The following is a 20535-nucleotide window of genomic DNA, read 5'->3' on the forward strand; positions in this document are numbered from 1 at the left end:
CTGGGTGTGGTGCAAAAATAATGAATACTGTTATGCTAAAAATAAATAAAAAATAAATGAAATAAATAGCATTCGGGTCATTTCCGAATACGCAATTTTAGGTAAGTACCTATTTTCATATTTTTATGTTGAATAACACAGATACGTATAGTCATTCATTGTATTCAACATACTATGACATACTATGTTATTCGTCTAGTAGGACTGCGTCCAGGGTTAGCGCTCTAAAAAGTTGGTCACTGTACTCTACACTCAAAAGAGGAGCTTTTTAAAAACCCGGCTGCACAAGGGCCCATTTCTAGAAATTCTGATTCAATTGGTGTGGAAAACGAGCATCTCGGTGGTGGAATTTTAGAGCCTTCAGGTGATTCTTACTGGAGATTCCGGACTGCTTCGCTGGGCGGGAACCGGGCGGGGCGGGGCCTGGGAGTCACGTGGCTCACCCGGCGCCCTCTGAGGCCGTTGATTGGCCCCTGCCACAGCGGCGGGTGCGTGAGACCGGAGGCTGCGGCTCTCTGAACCTGACCAAAGAGTTCCGAAGCCTCCGCGCTTCCTAGAAGGTACGCGGGGCGAGACGCGGGGCGAGACGCGGGGCTCTCCGCGCGCGAATGAGGGTCGGCGAGTGGAGCGGGTTTCTTCCGCGTTCGCGCTCTCGGGTTGGGGGGCGGTCATTGGAGGGGCGCCGACCGCATCGCGGGTCCGGTCGGGAACCTCGAGAGGGGATCCCGGCCCCTATGGCTGCTGCAGGTAGACACTGAGGACTTCCTGGAGGAGGTGAAGCGGCGGAGAGTCAGAGGAGCGCAGCAGGTGTGGGGAGAGAGGAGCTAGGGGGTGCGTGGCGCGGGCGAAACCCCAATGGCCGCTCCACGGCAGGTGTCAGGGCTCGAGAGACCCTCAGGGGAGGGCGCAGGGCACTTACGGAGCGTCTTCCTGAAGATGTCAACTTGTGAATATTTTCCGTGGCGTAAGGAAGAGCAAGTCGGATGAATGAGAGGCTGGTTTGGTTGTAGGCGAAAAGCAGATGTGATTGGACGTTTCAGGAGTTCCCATTATTGAGAAGTGGCATTCAAGATTCTGGCTTCCAAATGCACCGGGTTCACGGTAGACGGATAGTTTAGATAATGAAAGGTTTGAGGTCCCTTCCCCAATCGTGAAGTCTTTGGTCGGTGACATTTTTTGGAGTGCCTCCTGGCTTAAAAGACAGAGCATCTTCCAAATAATATTTTTAGGGAACGTGAATGGTGCGAGAGACTTTCTTAAAAATGCACTCACAGAAAGCAAGGTTCACCGGTGGCCAGAAAAAAGCATAAGGAGGGGCGCCTGGGTGGCTCAGTGGATTAAGCCGCTGCCTTCGGCTCAGGTCATGATCTCAGTGTCCTGGGTTCGAGCCCCGCATCGGGCTCTTTGCTCAGCGGGAGCCTGCTTCTCTCTCTCTCTGCCTGACTCTCCGCCTACTTGTGATTTCTCTCTCTGTCAAATAAATAAATAAAATCTTAAAAAAAAAAAAAAGCATAAGGAAAAAAATAAAATGAAAATCACCTCTGTCCCATCACTTGTGTATTCCCAGAGAGTAACGATGTTAAGTTTCTAATGTCAAAGAAAAGCCAAAGTAAAGATCACTGTTTGGATATACCTCCAGGCCAACCACCCCGAGCTGTGGAATCAAAACTAGAGCTGTCCTAATTTCCCCCAAATGCTGACTCTTCTTTTAGGAAAATTAAGCTGTCTTCATGTCATGGTGACCTTGGAGCTTCCTAGCCAATTAGCTAAAAACAAGCTTCTGCAGTGCTTTTTAGTCTAGAAGGATTTTAAGTTTCTAGTAAACAGTCAATAAAAAGCAAGGTACTTCCTCATTTCGTGTGTAGGGGTGGAGAAATAATTTTCTTACTCCGTTCTTAGCTGAGGTCCCAGCAATAAAAGATTAAGAGAAGAACAAGTTTATTAACATGTGTAGGAAATACAGAGAAATGAGTAACTCCTGCAGTGGGTCAGAATTCAGGCCTAAAAATAAATAAGTTAAAAAAATCTTTAATGGGGTGCCTAGGTGGCTCAGTGGGCTAAAGCCTCTGCCTTCGGCTCAGGTCATGATCCTAGAGTCCTGGGATCCAGCCCCACATCAGGCTCTCCGCTCAGCAGGGAGCCTGCTTCCTCCTCTCTCTCTGTGATCTCTGTCTGTCAAATAAATTTTAAAAATCTTAAAAAAAAAATTCAGTCCTAAATACCCTCTTAGTCGGGGAAGGGGAGAGAGGATGTAGGCCTCTTAGAGGGGAATAAATGAGTTTTAGGAAAGACGAAGGGGGGTCCTCAGAAGAGCAGACAGGAGGCCTGAGGGCTTATGACAGTTTGGGGGTGGTGTTAATGTGTAGTCTCATCTCCTGTGACAGAAGTCTGTCTTCCCGGGAGGGGAGTTTATGACAATTGAGTTCCTTTTCAAGGATCGGTCTTTAGGCAGATAAGGGGAGTTCAGAGAAAGGCTTTCTCTGTGTTTGCCTGTTTTCAAGTGCCTGTAGCTCAAGATAATTATGGGGCGGCATATTCTGCTACACCTTATGCTTTATGAACTAAGCGGTAGCTGCTGAGAGCTCAGCCTCTTCATGCTTTCAGTTTTGAAGTATCCTTGTTTGCTGTATATTTCTCAATAAATATTCATGTCTAGTAAAGCTCTCTGAATATTGTTTTGACAATGATTGCTTCTGTGCTTGTAATATGTAGCCTGAAATCTCTAACTGCCTTAAAGTCGTTTTTATACTCTCCGAGTTAATCTTGTAGGATGTAGAAATACATGAACACCTTCCCCCATCCCCCAAAACAAGAACAAGCAGAGGCTCTTCATTCAGATCCTGCGAATGATCTAGAATGATCAGATCCTGGTAGCAAGGGAGTGAGCTACCAATCCTTGCTTGGCGGAGACCCAGAGGCAGGCAGGGGTAAGGTTTATGGTGGAGAAATGGAAAGCTCAGATGTGCCCAGTTTGGAGGGTGTTGGCTTGAGAAATCTGGAGGTAGGTTAAATAAATAGAAGCAGAACATCCTAGGTGTTTGGGTAGGGGAGTGTATTTGGCTTTCTCTGTTGGTCCTCAGTTGTAGGAAGAAAGTCAGAATTAAGGATAAGCTGGTAGTTATTGACCTGATCTTGGTTTGGGCTGATTGCTTCATTGGGTGTGACTTGGGTTCTGGGCTGGTTGTTGCAAGGTGTGGGTCAGAGTTCTTTTTTTTTTTAAAGATTTTATTTATTTATTTGACAGAGATCACAGAGAGTAGGCAGAGAGAGAGAGAGAGAGAGAGAGAGGAGGAGGAAGCAGGCTCCCTGCTGAGCAGAGAGCCTGATGTGGGGCTCAATCCCAGGACCCTGAGATCATGACCTGAGCTGAAGGCAGAGGCTTAACCCACTGAGCCACCCAGGCACCCTTAGAGTTCTATTCTTGCCTATGGTCTTGTCCCTTTGTGTATGCAAGTCTTTCAGTGAGGTCCTACAGAACATATTCTAGGGAGAAGGGGAGGGCAGGGCCCTGGGAGAAAGCTTTGGAAATTGAGCTAACTTCAGAAGTTCCTTAAAAAGACCATTCTAGGGATGCCTGGGTGGCTCAGTGGGTTAAGCCGCTGCCTTCAGCTCAGGTCATGATCTCAGGGTCCTGGGATGGAGTCCCGCATCGGGCTCTCTGCTCAGCAGGGAGCCTGCTTCCTCCTCTCTCTCTCTCTATGCCTGCCTCTCTGCCTACTTGTGATCTCTCTCTGTCAAATAAATAAATAAAATCTTTAAAAAAAAAAAAAAAAAGACCATTCTAACAGCTCCTTTCATTTTTATCCCCTATTTCAGCACCAAACATGGTGACTGTATACTGGCTCAGGTGTGTATGGCCAGTTGGAATTCCCTGTCCCAGGGCTGCCTGGGGAGAGAGACTTAAATTGGAACTGGCCTTACTCATTATCTTCTTTTCTCCTTCAGTCCAGCCTGATGGCGGCAGCCCTGCCCCATCTCGGAGACCCGGACTTGGAAGCTGTATTCCTGACAGCTGGGTGGAAGGTAAGCTGGGCTTCTCCTCCCCTTCCTCAGGGTAGTCCCGGTAGCCAGGCAATGGCTTTGACTCCTTTGTTCAGGTTGAGCCATCTTTATTAATTCGGGGATTTTTCCTTCTTGGAAGGTGGGCTGTAAAGAGCCTGAACTCTGGAGTCAGGCAGGTTCAAATCCAGGCTTTGTTGTCAGCAAGGTACATAAGCTCCCTGGGCCTCAGTTTACTTAACTGTAAATGGGATGATACTGCCTATGACCAAGAGTTGTGAAAATTAAGTGAGGCACTTAGTCAAATAGGTCAATAATACTTTACATAGTATCTAGTTCTATTTTAAACACTCTGTGAATTTTTTTTTTTTTGAAGATTTTATTTATTAATTTGACAGAGACAGACACAGCAAGAGAGGGAACACAAGCAGGGGGAGTGGGAGAGGGAGAAGCAGGCTTCCTGCAGAGCAAGGAACCTGATGCGGGGCCTGATCCCAGGACCCTGGGATCATGACCTGAGCGGAAGGCAGACGCTTAATGACTGAGTCACCCCAGGCGCCCCCACTCTGTGAATTTTAGATGTGTTATCATAGTTGTTCATTGTTTCTGTCATTGAGTGTTACTGTGTATTAGATATTATCCTTTGTGCTAGAGATAAACTTTCTGAAGGAGTTTACAGGTTTTTTGTTTTTTATTTTTGTTTTTGTTTTGTTTTGTTTTGTTTTGTTTTTATTGTTTTGGGAAAAGTAGATATGTAAACAGACTCTTGCATTACAGGGATAAATTCTGATCTGGGTGTACTAAAGGGTACAAGTAAGCTTACTTACTGAATTTGTAACATTATGGAGGGTGATTCTAAAAAGCTGCATTTAAAAGTAAGGGGTCAATGGGTTAAGCCTCTGCTTGGGCTTAGGTCAGGAGCCCTCTGCTCAGCAGGGAGCCTGCTTCCTCCTCTCTCTCTGCCTGCCTCTCTGTCTACTTGTGATCTCTGTCAAATAAATAAATAAAATATTAAAAAAAAAAAAAAAGGGAGACAAGTTAGGAAACCATGGCAACGATTTTGGAAGAAGGTTGGACAAGAGGGAGGGAATTCGAGTTGTTGCAGTTCTACCACACTGCTCCAGTGTGTCTGAACTTTCTGAGGAGTCCTAGGCTCTCCCTGCTTCTCCGGCTTCGTCCCCAGCCTGCCCTGCCCGCCAGAGAACCCGAGGTGCTCTTCTGTTCCTCCATTGCTGCGCATAGCCTGCTCTCTCCATACACAGGCAAACTCATATAGTCGTATTTCGAGACTGAACTAAAAACTCCTCTTCGTGAAACCCTCTGGCTTCCTACATTAATAGCATGACTTGTCCCTGTGATCCCAAGTAGGCAGGGGAATAGCTGTTGCAGATGTGTGGTGAGGCTTAAACCAGAGGTTGGCTTATGGAGCTACTGGAAGTGAGAGTAGTCTTACCCTAGGAGCTGGTTCGTAAGGGAAGGAGAGAGAGCAGAAATCAGACAGGAAGGCAGGCACAGGAATGTCTTTTTAAAGATTTTATTTATTTATTTGACAGAGGGAGATTACAAGTAGGCAGAGAAGCAGGCAGAGAGAGGAGAAAGCAGGCTCCCTGCTGAGCAGAGAGTCCCCTGGGATCATGACCTGAGCCAAAGGCAGAGGCTTTAACCCACTGAGCTGCCCAGGCGCCCCTAAACAAATAAAAGTCTTTAAAAAAAAAGATAGAAGTTTTGGCATTTTTGCTGATGAAGGGGAAGGAGTGAGGGGAGTGAGTGTTTAGGAAAAACACTCCTGTGTTTCTCTGCTTTCTCCTTTCATGCCACACTTAGGACACCAGACATGTTGGGGTTTGTCCCACAGATCAGACAATTCTGTGACACCAGTGGGGTTGGGGGCACCTGCAATTTAACTCAGTTTTGACACTTTCTACTTGGAGTTAACATCAGACCCCATGGGGTAAGGGCACATCAGACTCGGTGGGGTAAGGGCCCAGTCCCACGAGACTGCCCCTCCCCCCACTTCTGCCATCAGCCGGTTTTAAGTCCAGGTTGACACCTGTGCCTTGACTGGCTATATATTTGGAGCTTCCCATGACCCCCTTTGCGGTTTGATTAATTTGCCAGAGTGGCGCAAAGAGCTCAAGAACACTGTTTACTTCTACTGGCTTTTACTAGGTTTATTATAAAAGGCTGTGACTCGGGAACACCCAGACAGAGGAGGTGCACAGTTTCCACCTTCTGAGTACGCCAAGCTCCCAGCTCTCCACGCACTCGCCAACCCCGAAGCTGCCTGAACCCCATTCTTTTGTGTGTGTGTGTTTTTAAGATTTATTTATTTATTTGTCAGAAAGAGAGAGCACAAGCAGGCAGAGGCAGAGAGAGAAGCAGGCTCCCCACTGAGAAAGGAGCCCGAGTATGCGGGACTCGATCCCAGGACTCTGGGATCATGACCTGAGCTGAATGCAGGCACTTAACCAACCGAGCCAACCCAGGCCAAACCCATCCCTGTTTTGTGTTTTTATAGAAGCTCATTACATGGGCTTGATTGAGTAAATCATTGCCCTTTAGTGACTGATTGGATCTCCAGCCCCTCTCCTGCCTCTGAAATGGGGGATGGTTCAAACATTCTAATCACGTGGCTGGTTCCTTTGGCAACCTGCGCGCCATCCTTGGGGCCTTTCCAAAGATCACCTCATTAACATAAACTCAGGTGTGGTGGAAGGAAGTTGTGATGAATGTGGAGACTCTCCTTTCACCTCTGGAGCTATTTCAAAAACCAAGGACAAAAGACCAAATATAAAGAGAGGCTCCTGCTCTTATCCCTTAGAAATTCCAAGGGTTTTAGGAGTTCTGTGCCAGAAATGAGGATGAAGATTAAATGTATATTTCTTTTTAAGATTTTATTTATTAGAGCACGGGCACGAGAGGAGGGAAGGGGCAGAGGGAGAGGAAGAGGGTGAGAAGCAGACTCCCCACTCAGGAGGGAGGCTGGCTCAGTCCCAGCACCCCGAGATCATGACCTGAGCCTAAGGCAGATGCTCAACCCACTGAGCCAACCAGTGCCACTAAATATATATTTCTTGTTAAAAATCACAGCACCGGGTGCCTGGGTGGCTCAGTGGGTTAAGCCGCTGCCTAAGGCTCTGATCATGATCTCAGGGTCCTGGGATCGAGTCCCCCATGAGGCTCTCTGCTCAGCAGGGAGCCTGCTTCCTCCTCTCTCTCTCTCTGCCTGCCTCTCGCCTACTTGTGATCTCTCTCTATCAAATAAATAAATAAAATATAAAAAATAAATAAAAAGTTAAAAAAAAAAATCACAGCACCACAGGGGAAAGAGAGTAAAGATATAGAAAAGGAAGAGTCCTCATTGTTGGATTAAGACTCTGGAGGAGATATGAGGGAATGGAAACTGAGGCAGGAGGGGAGGGATTGCTAGGAAGACAGCTTCTTTAGCTGAGGGAAAAGCGAAAGGATTGAATGAGAATGTAGGTAATGTGTGGCGGGGATGGCGGTGTGTGTGTGTGTGTGTGTGTGTGTGTGAATTAGGGAGCATGTACCCTCTGGGCTCTTTCCTGGGACCTGGGACCTAACTGGCAATGACTTCTGGAAGGAAGTGGTTTGGTGAACACATGTCCTCCTTGGCCCCTCTGAGTACCTCCCACTGGACTGTTACCGTGTTGACTCCATCTTTCCCCCTGCATGGTCCATTCCCTAAGCAGGTACCTGGGCTACTATAGAATCATACAGGTTGTGCAGGTAGCAACTCCAAGGGACCCCATTTACACAGCTGTTATGTAATTGGTGCCTTCTAGGTTTGAGCAGTGCACAGTCTGAACAGCTGTATCCTTTGGCCTCAGCAGGAGCTGGAACCTTTATTGCTGGCCTGCAGCGTAAAGCCTAACAACTTACTGTTGCCCAGAGTTTCCTGGAAGAATGAGGGTAGTAAAGGTACAGAAGACTCTGGGGAGGAATAGGAGGGTGAGAGTTTGGGGCAACATTAAAGGCCATATAACTGAATGTATAGAGATTACCCTGGGGGAGATGAAGTCATTTTATTCCTCAGGGCTTGCTCACACACAGCAACAGAGAATGTCAGCTGAGGAGACCAGCAGGACAGCTCTGGTTGAAGGAGAGACTTCCGGGATGGTGGTGGGAGGGAGCTTGAAATGGTAATTCTGAAAGTCAGCCTGGGTCGGGAGGACAGAGGGACCCTGTACTTCCGGAATTCCGGTGGTGGTTTCCTGACGGGTGGTGGTGGTATTTCCTATTACTGAATGCCCTTGTCCTGCTCTGATAGCCCCTCAGGCTACATCGGTTCTCCTAAGGGAAGGGAGTTTGGTGGGCAGACACCTGGCCTCTGCCCCAAAGGCTGCAGTAGTGTGAGGCACCTTCTTTTCTCCACCCACTTGAGTTGAACGCATGTGTATACTTCTACCGTATATATTGTACTAAATAGTCTCTGTTTGCCCACCTTTGATGTATGCTTCAGCCTCCCCTACCCTCGGAGGCTGACCTTTATATGCCATCAGTGGGTTTTCTTGCCCTCTGGCTTCTGGTTGGATTTTGACAATGGGGTGGAGGGGGTCAGGGGGCCAGAAACCTGGAGGAAGGTGGTGGTCAGTTTTGTTCCCACAGTGCCCTGCCTACCAGGCTGTGGGATGACAGAATCCACATAGCCCCAGTCTTGCTTCCTTTCCAACAACCTTCTAGATTCCAGTAACCCTCCCCTACCTTCTTCCCCTTCAGACGGGGTGGGTGATTGTTCCCCATGAGAGCCAGCCTTGTTGGTTTCCACGAAGCACCTTCCTTTTGAATAGCCTGCATGCTAACTGATCTTCAGGGACCTTATTTGGAATGTGCCATCTCTTTCCTAGGGGACCCAGGGCAGAAACATGTTCCGTGTTAAAGGTGGTATTGTATGAGAGCGGGGTCAGCAAACTGACCTGGACCTGGCGGTCAAGGAGCACAGCCATACTCATCCACTTACCTGTAGTTCCTCGCTTTTGTGCAGAATAATCCTAGCAGAGACCAAATTGCGTAGGAAGCCTAAAATATTTACCCTCTGGTCCTCTACAGAAAAAGCTTCTCTACTCTGTACTAGAGAAGAAAGAATGAGCTTGGCCGATTCACTTGACGGCCTCAAACCTATAGAATCATAGTGATAGCTCACAAAGTTATTGTATGAATTGAGCCTATAATTAGTCTCTGTTTTCAGGAATTGCTGTCCTTTGAGGATGTGGCGATGTATTTCACCAGGGAAGAGTGGAACAAACTTGACTGGGCTCAGAAGGACCTCTACAGAGATGTGATGCTGGAGAATTACAGAAACATGATCTTGTTGGGTAATGACGTGGCTTGAAGATTTGACTCTGAGTGTCTACACAAGTCCTCGGTCCCTTGCCATTCCAAAATCAGAGAAACTCCAAAAACTAGTTTTTACCGTAACTCATTTGGCTGCAAGACCCAACCTATAAAGTCATCAAGTGGTCAAAGCTGATCTCTTCCTCCAGGGAGCTATGTCTCATCCTTATTTTTCCCACTTGGTCTTTGTATCTGTTAAGCATCAGAAATGTCACTGTGTTTAATTAAGGGTACGGCTCCAACCCCTGTTGGGGGCAGTACACGATAAAAAATGGACACACCACATCACCTTTCTAAAATCTGGAAAAAATTTTGAATCCTGAAACATGCCTGGCTTCAAAGCTTTCAAATAAGGGATTGTGGGCAATGAATAGTTTCCTTTGGTTTAGAGGTCAGAGATGCTTAATCCACTCCCCACCCTGCTCTGCCTCCTCCACATCTATAAGATCTGTAGAATGGGGCGCCTGGGTGGCTCAGTGGGTTGAGCCTCTGCCTTCGGCTCAGGTCATGATCTCGGGGTCCTGGGATCGAGCCCCGCATCGGGCTCTCTGCTCGGCAGGGAGCCTGCTTCTCCCTATCTCTCTCTGCCTGCCTCTCTGCCTACTTGTGATCTCTCTCTGTCAAATAAATAAATGGAATATTAAAAAAAAAAAAAAAAGACCTGTAGGAGCCGAAAAGATTATGGCTGATTAGATTCCAAAAGTTAGCTTCTTTTCTCTTGAAACATCTTTTTCAGTCTTCTCTCTGGAAATGGGTTCCTTCCTTTTTGCAGCATCACCAGGTGTCCAGGAAATGACTCTTAACTGACTTCATATCTGAAACTTCACTGCTTTTTCCCTTGGGGAGCCGGCCTTTGTCTTATTCCAGTGCAGTCTCCTCCGGGGGTGGGGAGGGCATTTCTTCAACAAATAGCTTTCTTTCTGGAGCCACAGATTTGACCTCCACACTGACACTCTTGCCACAGTCTTGACCATCTCTTGTGGGATTGTCCACCCACCTCTGGAGTTTTTGATGTCTGTTTTCCTTCTAAAAGCATTTTAAGAGCAGACTTGAATACACAGAAGGTACAGGAAATTATGACGGGGAGGGGAGAACATTCAGGGATAACGCTGTTCGTATTTTGGAATATTTCCTTCCAGTTTTTCTCCTCTTAAAAAATGTAGCCGAACATATTCTTCATATAATGCTGTAATTCCATTAAATCTTAACATTATAGCATCAGCATTTCCTGATGCTATTAAAAGCCCCCATAAATACAGTAAATGACCGTAATGTAATTCTATTGTATGATCTGTAATAGTTAATCATTTTCCCATGTGGAGGTATTTAGTTTGGGTTTTTTTTTTTTTTTTATTGTTGTTGGCTTCCTTATGAAGTTATCATTTTCTGTATTATAATTTTCGAATGGATGTTTCCGACCATAAATCCTCATATAAATTTCTGACTATTCCCCAGGATACAGAATTTTAGTGTTAAAGGGTACAGGCACGTTCAAGTCTCTTTGTATTACCCAGTGACTTTTCAATAACAGATTAGGAAATAAAAATCCTTTGCAGGCCCACTGCCCAGAAATTATCCCCATTAACATTTTGGTTGGACTTTTTCCTTGTATTTTCATATATATGTATACCTATGTACATATACATACACATGCATAGTTTTTTAAAAAATTTGGATTGTACTTCACATGAGTTTTGCATTCTGCTTTAAAACCTATAGGGAACATTTTCCTATTTTAATATTCTTGAACACATGGGTTTTTAGTATCTGCCTAATATTTTGCCTTCGTTGCATTTACATGCCTTGTTGATGTACTTTATTTCCAGCTTTGCGCTGGTACAACTCTGCTGAACAGCTCTGGTCCATTCATCTTGGTCCTAATTGTTCTGTAGCCTCTATCCCTAAGAGTGAAATGACCACATCTAAGAGTGTGATGGTTGTTGAGGCTTTCCGTAAAGATTGTCAGATTGTCAGAAAGAAAGACTGGGCCGAATTCTATTCCCACCAGCCCTTTTGATTATTATCCTAATCTGTTTGCCACTGTAGACCCAAGGGCATTAAGCTGAGCACTAGGACATCTTTCCCTGACTCACTAACCACATCGCATTTACTTCCCCATGAGTAGGATTTCACTTTCCCAAACCTGAGGTGATCTGCCTGCTGGAGCAGTGGGAAGAACCGTGCATCCTGGATCTGCCAAGAGCCGGGACTAGGAAGGCTTCCAGTAGTGCTTGCCCAGGTGGGTGAGGAGAAGGCCCAGTTGAGTGGAAATCCTGAAGAGGCAGGAAAGCCAAACTAATGAAACCCCCTGTGTGCCCCAGAGATTGAGCCTGGGGTTTGGTGTACCTCCTCCCACTTTTTCATCCCTGCTGCCCTCTGAAAGTAGTACACGTGACCATTAGTCCCATTTAACAGACAAAAAAACTGAAAGATTCAGGGGCCCCTGTCTGGCTCAGTCGGTGGAGTGTGCAGATCTTGATCTTGGGGTCATGAGTTTGAGCCCCACGTTGGGCACAGAGATGACTTAAAAGTAAATAAATAAACTTCGAAAAGATTCAGATCTCTGTCACCCAGTAGGTTGAGAGTTGGGATTCCATTTCAAGTCTGCCAAGCTCATTCATTGCGGTAGATTTCTTCTCTGAAGCAGCCCGTCCGACGGCTCTTAACGCCAAACCAGATAGGCCTTATTCTACCCTCGTTACTTTTCCTTCCTCTCTGTTTCCTCTTGTTCCTTTGCTTTCCATTTTATTTTTCACATTCCCATGGTGTTTCTTGACATACCTGCTTGTTCCTACTTACTGTGTCCTGATTGCTGCTTCTGCCTTTTTCCATAACCTTCTCCTCCAGAGTTTCTCAGCCTCTGTTCTGTTGACATTCTGGGCTGGATAATTCATTGTGGGGGCCTGTCCTGTGTACTGTAGGGTGTTTGGCCATATCATTGGCCTCTTCCCACTAGATTTGAGTAGCACCACCCCAGATGTGACCACCAGAGAGGTCCTCTGACATTACCAACTCTCCTCCAGGAGGCAACATCACCCCTGGTTGAGAACCACTGCCATATTCTCTTGGCTTTTGTATCTACTTCCCTCTGGTTCCTTTCCTCTTCTGTCTTACACTGCCCATTTTTTTTTTTAAAGATTTTATTTCTTTATTTGACAGAGATCACAAGTAGCAGAGAGGCAGGCAGAGAGAGAGGAGGAAGCAGGCTCCCTGCCGAGCAGCGAGCCCGATGCGGGGCTTGATCCCAGGACCCTGGAATCATGACCTGAGCCGAAGGCAGAGGCCTTCACCCACTGAGCCACCCAGGCGCCCCTACACTGCCCATTTTTAAGGAGTTGTTCTCCCAGAACTGTTGAAAACCTGCTTATTGAGAAAGTATAAGATGCCTTTTCTACACTTATGTGACACTACTGAGTACCCAGAGTAAGTTGCTTTCCAGTGGAGTTGATGGGTTTGTTCCATTCTCACTTCTCTGGCACACACTTGTGCATTTTTCTGTTGGTTAGTTGATGTCCAGAACTCTTTCTGCTATTGAAGCCAGGAGTTCTGTGAAAATCAGAATTTTGGCCCCTTTAGCCAGATGATACAATAACTAAGTGAGCACTATTTTAGCTTCATTTGAGTGTCTGATAGCATACACTGTTAGCTTCTCTTTTTTTCCTTCTGCGGTGCACAGGTCATTTCTATGTTTTCTTTTTATTGGTTAGGTTCTGAAATCAGATGCAGGATGAAAAAGCCAACTCCAAAACAGAAAATTTCTGAAGATTCAGAGTCCTGTAAGACATCAGTGGTAAAGCAAACACTGGCCAAGAGACCTGCAGAAAAGCTACATAAATGTAGTGAATTGGGGGACCTTTACAGACGTGCATTCCCTACTCTTGGTGATGAATACCACAAGGACCTCTTTCAGAACCTTCACCTTAATCGAGATCAGAATGCTCAAACACGGAAGAAGCAGGGAAAATGCGAGAAGTATGGAAAACCTTTCCATCAGAGATCATTGCTTTTGCGGCACAGGCAAATTCTTACAAACGTAAAATCTTATGAATGCAGTGAATGTGGAAGAGTCTTCAGGCGTCAGGCAAATTTCATTCGACATCAAAGAATTCACACGTCAGAGGATCCCTTTGATTGCGATATATGCGGGCAAGCCTTCAAACAGAAGTCCACTCTTGCTGTCCATAAACAGTGTCATCCTCAGAAAAAGCCATATAAGTGTCATGACTGTGGGAAATGTTTCCGTCAGATGGCATATCTTATTGAACATAGGAGGATTCATACCAAAGAAAAACCCTATAAATGTAGTGAGTGCGAAAGAACGTTTAGTCAGAATTCAACCCTTATTCGACATCAGTTAACCCACAGCGGAGAAAAACCCCATAGATGTCTCCAATGTGGGAAGGCCTTTGGTCGGCATTCGACCCTTCTGAGCCATCAACAGATTCATACCAAACAGAACACTCACAAATGCGGTGAATGTGGAGAGGCCTTTAGCCGGAGTGTAGATCTCATTCAGCATCGAAGAACCCATACCAAGGAGGAATTCTTTGAATGTAGAGAGTGTGGCAAGACTTTTAGTTTTAAGGCAAATCTTCATCGCCATGAGGTCATTCATACCGGAGAGAGGCCCTACAGATGTGACAAATGCGGAAAATCTTTCATCTGGCGCACAAGCTTTATTAAGCATCAGGGTACTCACAGAGAACATTTATCAATATGACACTAACACAGGCTATTGTGTTTGGACTACTCCCTTGAGCTCCTTATTCCTTCATTGTCCAAGTCCAGGCAGAAGGGAGGCATAAAAACTTCGTGGTTCCTTAGCCTTGAGACTATTTGACAGATTATGAATGATGTAGGAATACTTTTATTTCTCGTACCCCTGGGGGAAAATGTTTTTAAGTAAAAGAAAGGTGTAAAAAGATACTTTTCTTGGTTTTATGTAGAAAAATTACCTGATACTACATTAACTTTTTAAAATGATTTTATTTATTTGATACAGAGAGAGAGAGGTCACAAGTAGGCAGAGACAGAGGCGGGGAGAGAGAGGAGGAAGCAGGCTCCCTGCCGAGCAGAGAGTCCGATGTAGGGCTTGATCCCAGGACCCTGAGGTCATGACCTGAGCCGAAGGCAGAGGCTTTAACCCACTGAGCCACCCAGGCACCCCTACATTAACTTTTTAAAAGTAAAACAATGGCCACTCACAAGTAACTAGTGAGATTATGAATTACTGAAATTTGGGTGCCTGGCTGAGACGTCGTGAATTCAAGCCCCACTTTGTGTGTGGAGCCTGCTTTAAAAAACTCGCTTAAATTTATCCATAAACTAAAATTAGTGTGCTACTAGATTCTACTGAGAGTTCTAAGTCAATTGTTGACAGCAGATGCTGTTGGCCTGCCCACCGCCCTCTGCTTACCCCCTCTGTTGGGTTTCATCTGACTTGCACTGTGTGTCGCTCGTGTGTCTCTCGTGTGTCTCTCGGTCTGCAGGATTTTTCTAAAACCACAAAAGGCCACTGCTCTGTAGGGTAACCACATTGTGGGAGTAGGCCCCAGCTAATGCTTGGTGGGAGTTTCACAAACATGAGCCTTTCTTCCCTTGGGTGGAATATCTCTGAAGCCTACGTTTTACACTTGTTTTCGGTTTTGCCATGGGATTCTGCATTCACTCACCTTGGCAGCTGCTTTATCAGTGGTCTTCTCTGCTCTGTCTCTTCCATACTCCCCTGCCAGTGTTTCAACACCTCTTCTCCCCACAAGTGAGTTGCTTGTGCTCAGAAAGTGTCGACTATAGTCCTCGAGGAGCCCTAGCCCTTTTGCTTCCAGTTATTTCAAGCACATTCTTAACATTCAGGTTACATGGGTTGAGCTGACCATATGACTCTTCCCTGCGGCTACCAGTACAAGAAACCCATTTGAAATTCTAATATCCTAAACATCATCCTAGGTCTGCACTATAAACTGCTGCTATTTGGATGCTCTCCTATAAATCCCCTCTAGTTTCTTCTTGATTTTACTTTCTTGCTCCTACCAATTCTGACTTCTTACCCAACGCAAAAAAACAAAGCTCTATTGAGAAAAAGGAAGTGGCACCTCTGAAAATAAAGGAATCGTGAGGCTTGCCGGAGGAAAATAACAACAGATTGTATATTGGATTCAAAAAGCAATAATTTGGGGGCGCCTGGGTGGCTTGGTGGGTGAAAGCCTCTGCCTTCAGCTCGGGTCATGATCCCAGGGTCCTGGGATCAAGCCCCACACTGGGCTCTCTGCTTCCTCCTCTCTCTGCCTGCCTCTCTGCCTACTTGTAATCTCTGTCTGTCAAATAAATAAATAAATAAGATCTTTAAAAAAAAAAAAAAAAGGCAATAATTTTGTACTGGTCAGCATGAACAGGCTAGAAGAACCTAAACAAAGTTGACTTCTGACTGAGGGGGAAATAAGCCAGTGAGAGAGAAGCCCCACTTAAAACAACCTAGGGAGACAGGAACCTATGAAAAGTGCTTCCTTCCACTGCTAAATGGAAGCCATAAAGCTCCCTAATAAAGCAATAAATAAATAAATAGGAGTGCCTTGCAGGCTCGATCATGGAGCATGTGACTCTTGATCTTGTGGTTGCAAGTTTGAGCCCCATGTTGGCTGTAGAGATTACTTAAAATCTTTTAAAAGAAATACAGACATTTAAAAAATGGCAGCTTGGGGGCTCCTGGGTGGCTCAGTGGGTTAAGCCTCTGCCTTCGGCTCAGGTCATGATCTCAGGGTCCTGGGATCGAACCCCACATTGAGCTCTCTGCACAGCAGGGACTCTGCTTCTCCCTCTCTCTCTGCCTGCCTCTCTGCCTACTTGTGATCTCTCTCTGTTACATGAAGAAATAAAAAATCTTAAAAATAAAAATGGCAGCTTGGTTTCCTGATGACAGCTCTCCCGTATTGTGTGGCTGAGAACTGATTTGGAAATCAGCAGTCTGGTCTGGGGAGACTCAGCTACAGGCATACATTCAGCTATAGGAGAACTAGAGGCATGCTCTGAAGGCTACACTTGGGCTGTGGCCAATAGCTAAACTAAGCCATACAGTCTGCAAGTGGGCCTGGACAATGAAAAATAAAGTGGGGAGCCCAATTACGATAAGCCTTTTGCCCACTAGAATTATCAGGGTGGGTTCCGAAGAGAACAGGTGCTCTAGACGAACCACTTGAAGTGGCAATAGGAATATGTGGGTATCCACGATGAGTGGCCACAGGGGCTCTCAAGCCACGTTGTGTCATACGAGCCCGCACTCCATTGTGATCACCTATTGGGGCTCTGGGGGTTGCCAGAGACTGTTCAGAATCCTGCCAGGTTAGCACAGTGGGAAATGGGCTCACCAGCTCAGCCTGGCCCACCCCACTGTGTGTGCCTAGTAGATAGCCCTGCCCCCACGTCCCTTAAAGGAACCTCAGATGCTCCATGAACTTCTGGTCCCTTACTCTCTGATGGGACCCACACATGTGCTGCTGTGGTTCCCACCCCTGGGCCCCAGGAGCTTCCCTTTTAACTCTATGCCACTGCCCTAGAGACCTCTTGAGTCCTGAGCAGGGAACAGGACCTTCCAGAATACAACTTGGAAATGTTTGGGGCGCCTGGGTGGCTCAGTGGATGAAAGCCTCTGCCTTCAGTTCGGGTCATGATCTCAGGGTCCTTGGGATCGAGCCCTACATCGGGAGCTCTGCTCAGCGGGGAGTCTGCTTCCCTCTCTCTCTGCCTGCCTTTCTGCCTACTTGTGATCTCTGTCAAATAAATAAATAAAATCTTAAAAAAAAAAAAAGAACTTGGAAATGTTTAAAATGAAGACACACTCGGGCAATTAATCAAATAACCATATCACTCTTTCCCCTAGGTTCAGTCAGGTCTTCTAACACTTTTAACAAAAATCTAGCCTTACCATTTTGTTGGGCAGGACGCTGTGTGAGATGGGTAGGAGAAAGTGAAGATTGGAAACATTATTCCTGCCTGTTATGGACCGAATTATACGCTGAAGTCCTAACCCTGGTGTGACTGTAATTGGAAATGGGGCCTTTAAGGAGGTAGCTGAGGTTAAATAAGGTTCTAAGTGCAGAGTCTTCGGTGATAAAGACTGGTGCCCTTTGAAGAGGAAGAAATTCTAGAGATCTCTCCCTCCACAGAAACCAACCCTGAAACCAACCCTCATTGATCTTAGACGTCCAGCCTCCAGAACTTCAAGAAAATAAATGTGTGTTATGTAAGCCACCCGCTCTGAGGTCCTTTGTTTTGCCTCGGAGTCGACTAATACACTCACCCTTTACTGTCCTGGGATAAGACATGGCCTATACACATTAACTTATTGTATATAATAGTTTGCATGGTAAGTGACAAAGCCTGTAAATAATGTTAGCTCAGTAAGGGAAATATTTTGGGGTAGGATAACTAGGAAGTGACCCTTTAAAATTGTTTTACAAGAGTGGGCTTCTGGGGCGCTTGGGTGGCTCAGTGGGTTAAGCCTCTGCCTTCGGCTCAGGGCATGAACTTGGGGTCCTGGGATCGAGCCCTTCATCGGGCTCTCTGCTCAGCGGGGAGCCTGCTCCCTCCTCTCTCTCTGCCTGCCTCTCTGCCTACTTGTGATCTGTCAAATAAATAAATAAAATTTTAAAAGAGTGGACCTGGGGCGCCTGGGTGGCTCAGTGGGTTAAAGCCTCTGCCTTTGGCTCGGGTCGTGATCCCAGGGTCCTGGGATCAAGCCCCGCTTCGGGCCCTCTGCTCAGCGGGGAACCTGCTTCCTCCTCTCTCTCTGCCTGTCTCTCTGCCTATGTGTGATCTCTGTCTGTCAAATAAATAAAATCTTAAAAAAAAAAAAAAAAAAAAAAAGAGTGGACTTCCCCATCGTTAATTTGGTGCGTTAGGGTCCAGGGAAAGGGAGCTGGGATTACTAGCAGAGGAAGCATCTAGACCAACGGCATCTGTGTGGAAAATTGCAGTGTGTGGGCAACAGTCATGTGTAGGGAAGGTGGAAGAGAAAGGGAAGAATGAAGGGAAAGTTAGAAGTACAGAGAGGCCAGTCCGCTCTAAGTTTGCGGCATTCCTCCAGTAAAAAGAACGCTGGGATCAAAACTTATACCATGTTATCATTACTACTCTATCGTTTACCACCTCTGTGACCCCGGGCAAATAACCTTGGTAAGCACGGGAACACCAGGGAGGTACAGCTGATGGCACATTTAAACGGACACCATTTACACATCTCTTCACTCTCAGCCCAGTGCCAGATATGAAATCTCACTGAAATCTGCAACATTCTCCACATGACTCCCCAAAGCCTGAAGGCACCCAGGCCAGCCCTCTCACCGTCCCTCCGGCTGGTCCCAAGGAGGGTCCAAGGAGAAGGCGTGCACTACTGTTCCACCACGTCCAGGATCAAGGAAGTGAGTTCTGGAAGGCAAATAATTGAGTTTTGGTTTTTGTACATTTGGGGGGAATTAAAATTAAGATGCAAAGTTGACAAGGCCAAAGTAGGACACTCAGAATAGAATGTAATTTGGTACTTGCTTTGGGGGAAAGAAACTGGGAAAGTGTATCAGCTCACACACTGACCAAGGAATTCCGCTTCTGGGAATCTAGCCTTCAATTCTTTTTTTTTTTTTTTTTTTTAAGATTTTATTTATTTGACAGCGAAATCACAAGTAGACAGAGAGGCAGGCAGAGAGAGAGAGAGAGAGAGAGAGAGAGAAGCAGGATCCCTGCTGAACAGAGAGCCCGATGCGGGACTCGATCCCAGGACCCTGAGATCATGACCTGAGCCGAAGGCAGCGGCTTAACCCACTGAGCCACCCAGGAGCCCCTAGCCTTCGATTTTAAAGAACAAGGCAAATCACGTTAAAATCACATGGGCCTTCACTACAGCACTGCTTGCAACAATGAGGAGAAACGCCTGAAATGTCCAATAAAAGGAGAATGGCTCCATCATTATGTCCATTTGATGTAAAATGATGCATGCAGCCATTAAGTGTAAAGGTTATGACACCCACGTAAAATACTTAAGACAGAATATTTAGAAGATGTAAAATAGAAACACTATGATTTTCATTACATGAGAGGTAAGCAGAGAAAAAAATGAGAAGGAAAATGACAAAATGCCAGTAACGGGTGATCAGGGTGGTAGATTATGGGTAATTTCTTTTCTTGTTATTTTCCCAAATATCCAATAATCTCCTTATATTCCCTTGATTAAAAACAAAAACAGGCGGCACCTGGGTGGCTCAGATGGTTAAGCTTTTGTCTTCAGTTCGATTAGGATCTTCAGAATATGCTTGTGCATGTGTCAAAAATTCTCCATAATAGGGGCACCTAGGTGGGTCAGTTGATTAAGCGTCTGCCTTCAGTTCAGATCACGATCTCAGGGTCCTGGTCAGATTACTGGCCAAGCAGTCACATCACCTGACCTCTTTTTTAAGTAGGCTCCACACCTAGCTTGGAGCCCAGTGCAGGGCTCGAACTCATGACCCTTAGATCAAGAGACGGGCTGAGATCGAGATGGGGGCCCTTAATGGACTCAACCACCCAGGTGCCCCCCCTCACCGAAGTCCCAAAGCATCAGCTGAGAGCTTTCATTTCATCCTCTCCACCTGGGAATGTTGGGAGTCCCTACTTACTCATAGGGCTGTTACGAAGTCAAATGGAAAAATGTCTGGGGATGCACTTTATGAACAGAATATTATAGGATGCCAGTGTTAATGCTGGTAGCAAAACAAGGAAGAGCTGAAGGACCTTCTGCCTTTGGTGTCCTTTTGCGGGACACCTCCAAGGAGATGCTCCAGAGCATTTCCTTACATCCCATATGTTAAGAGGCCTTTGATAGAAAAAAATGTGCTTTAGGGTATGTGGTATCACAAAAGCTCCCCTCCCCCCCACAAAGCTTACTTAAAATGTTTAGGGAGGACTTCCATCAAAAACCAAGTTTTTGAACAGAGTGCCCTTAATTGAACAAGCTTTGAAAATGATGCAGTGACGGGAATTAGTGGGTGTGTTTCAGTGGGGCTTTCCTTCGCTTCTACTTAAAAAGGAATCAACATGAGTTATAAAACAACTCCTAGAATGGGGAAGAAAGAGACTCTGCAAAGTTAGTATTTTAAAAAGCAAAAAATAGGGGCGCCTGGGTGGCTCAGTGGGTTAAGCCTCTGCCTTCGGCTCAGG

General features: G+C 46.0%; 1 protein-coding gene and 1 pseudogene across 1 annotated transcript; both read left to right on the top strand.

Annotated features, from left to right (window-relative positions):
* Positions 1 to 559: 559 nt before the first annotated feature.
* Positions 560 to 9467, top strand: LOC131819553 (zinc finger protein 789-like; annotated as a pseudogene).
* A 1990-nt stretch (positions 9468 to 11457) lies between these two features.
* Positions 11458 to 14278, top strand: ZNF789 (zinc finger protein 789). The gene is made up of 2 exons (XM_059154746.1): positions 11458 to 11593; positions 13062 to 14278. The coding sequence occupies exon 2, from the start codon at positions 13082 to 13084 to the stop codon at positions 14072 to 14074; it is 993 nt and encodes a 330-aa protein (XP_059010729.1). The 5' UTR covers positions 11458 to 11593; positions 13062 to 13081; the 3' UTR covers positions 14075 to 14278.
* Positions 14279 to 20535: the final 6257 nt, after the last annotated feature.

Source organism: Mustela lutreola, chromosome 17 (genome assembly GCF_030435805.1).
Source record: "Mustela lutreola isolate mMusLut2 chromosome 17, mMusLut2.pri, whole genome shotgun sequence".
NCBI lineage: Eukaryota > Metazoa > Chordata > Mammalia > Carnivora > Mustelidae > Mustela > Mustela lutreola.

Bases quoted from the DNA above. Each gene is read 5' to 3' on its own strand.
- ZNF789 (XM_059154746.1), top strand. From the start codon at position 13,082: ATGAAAAAGCCAACTCCAAAACAGAAAATTTCTGAAGATTCAGAGTCC.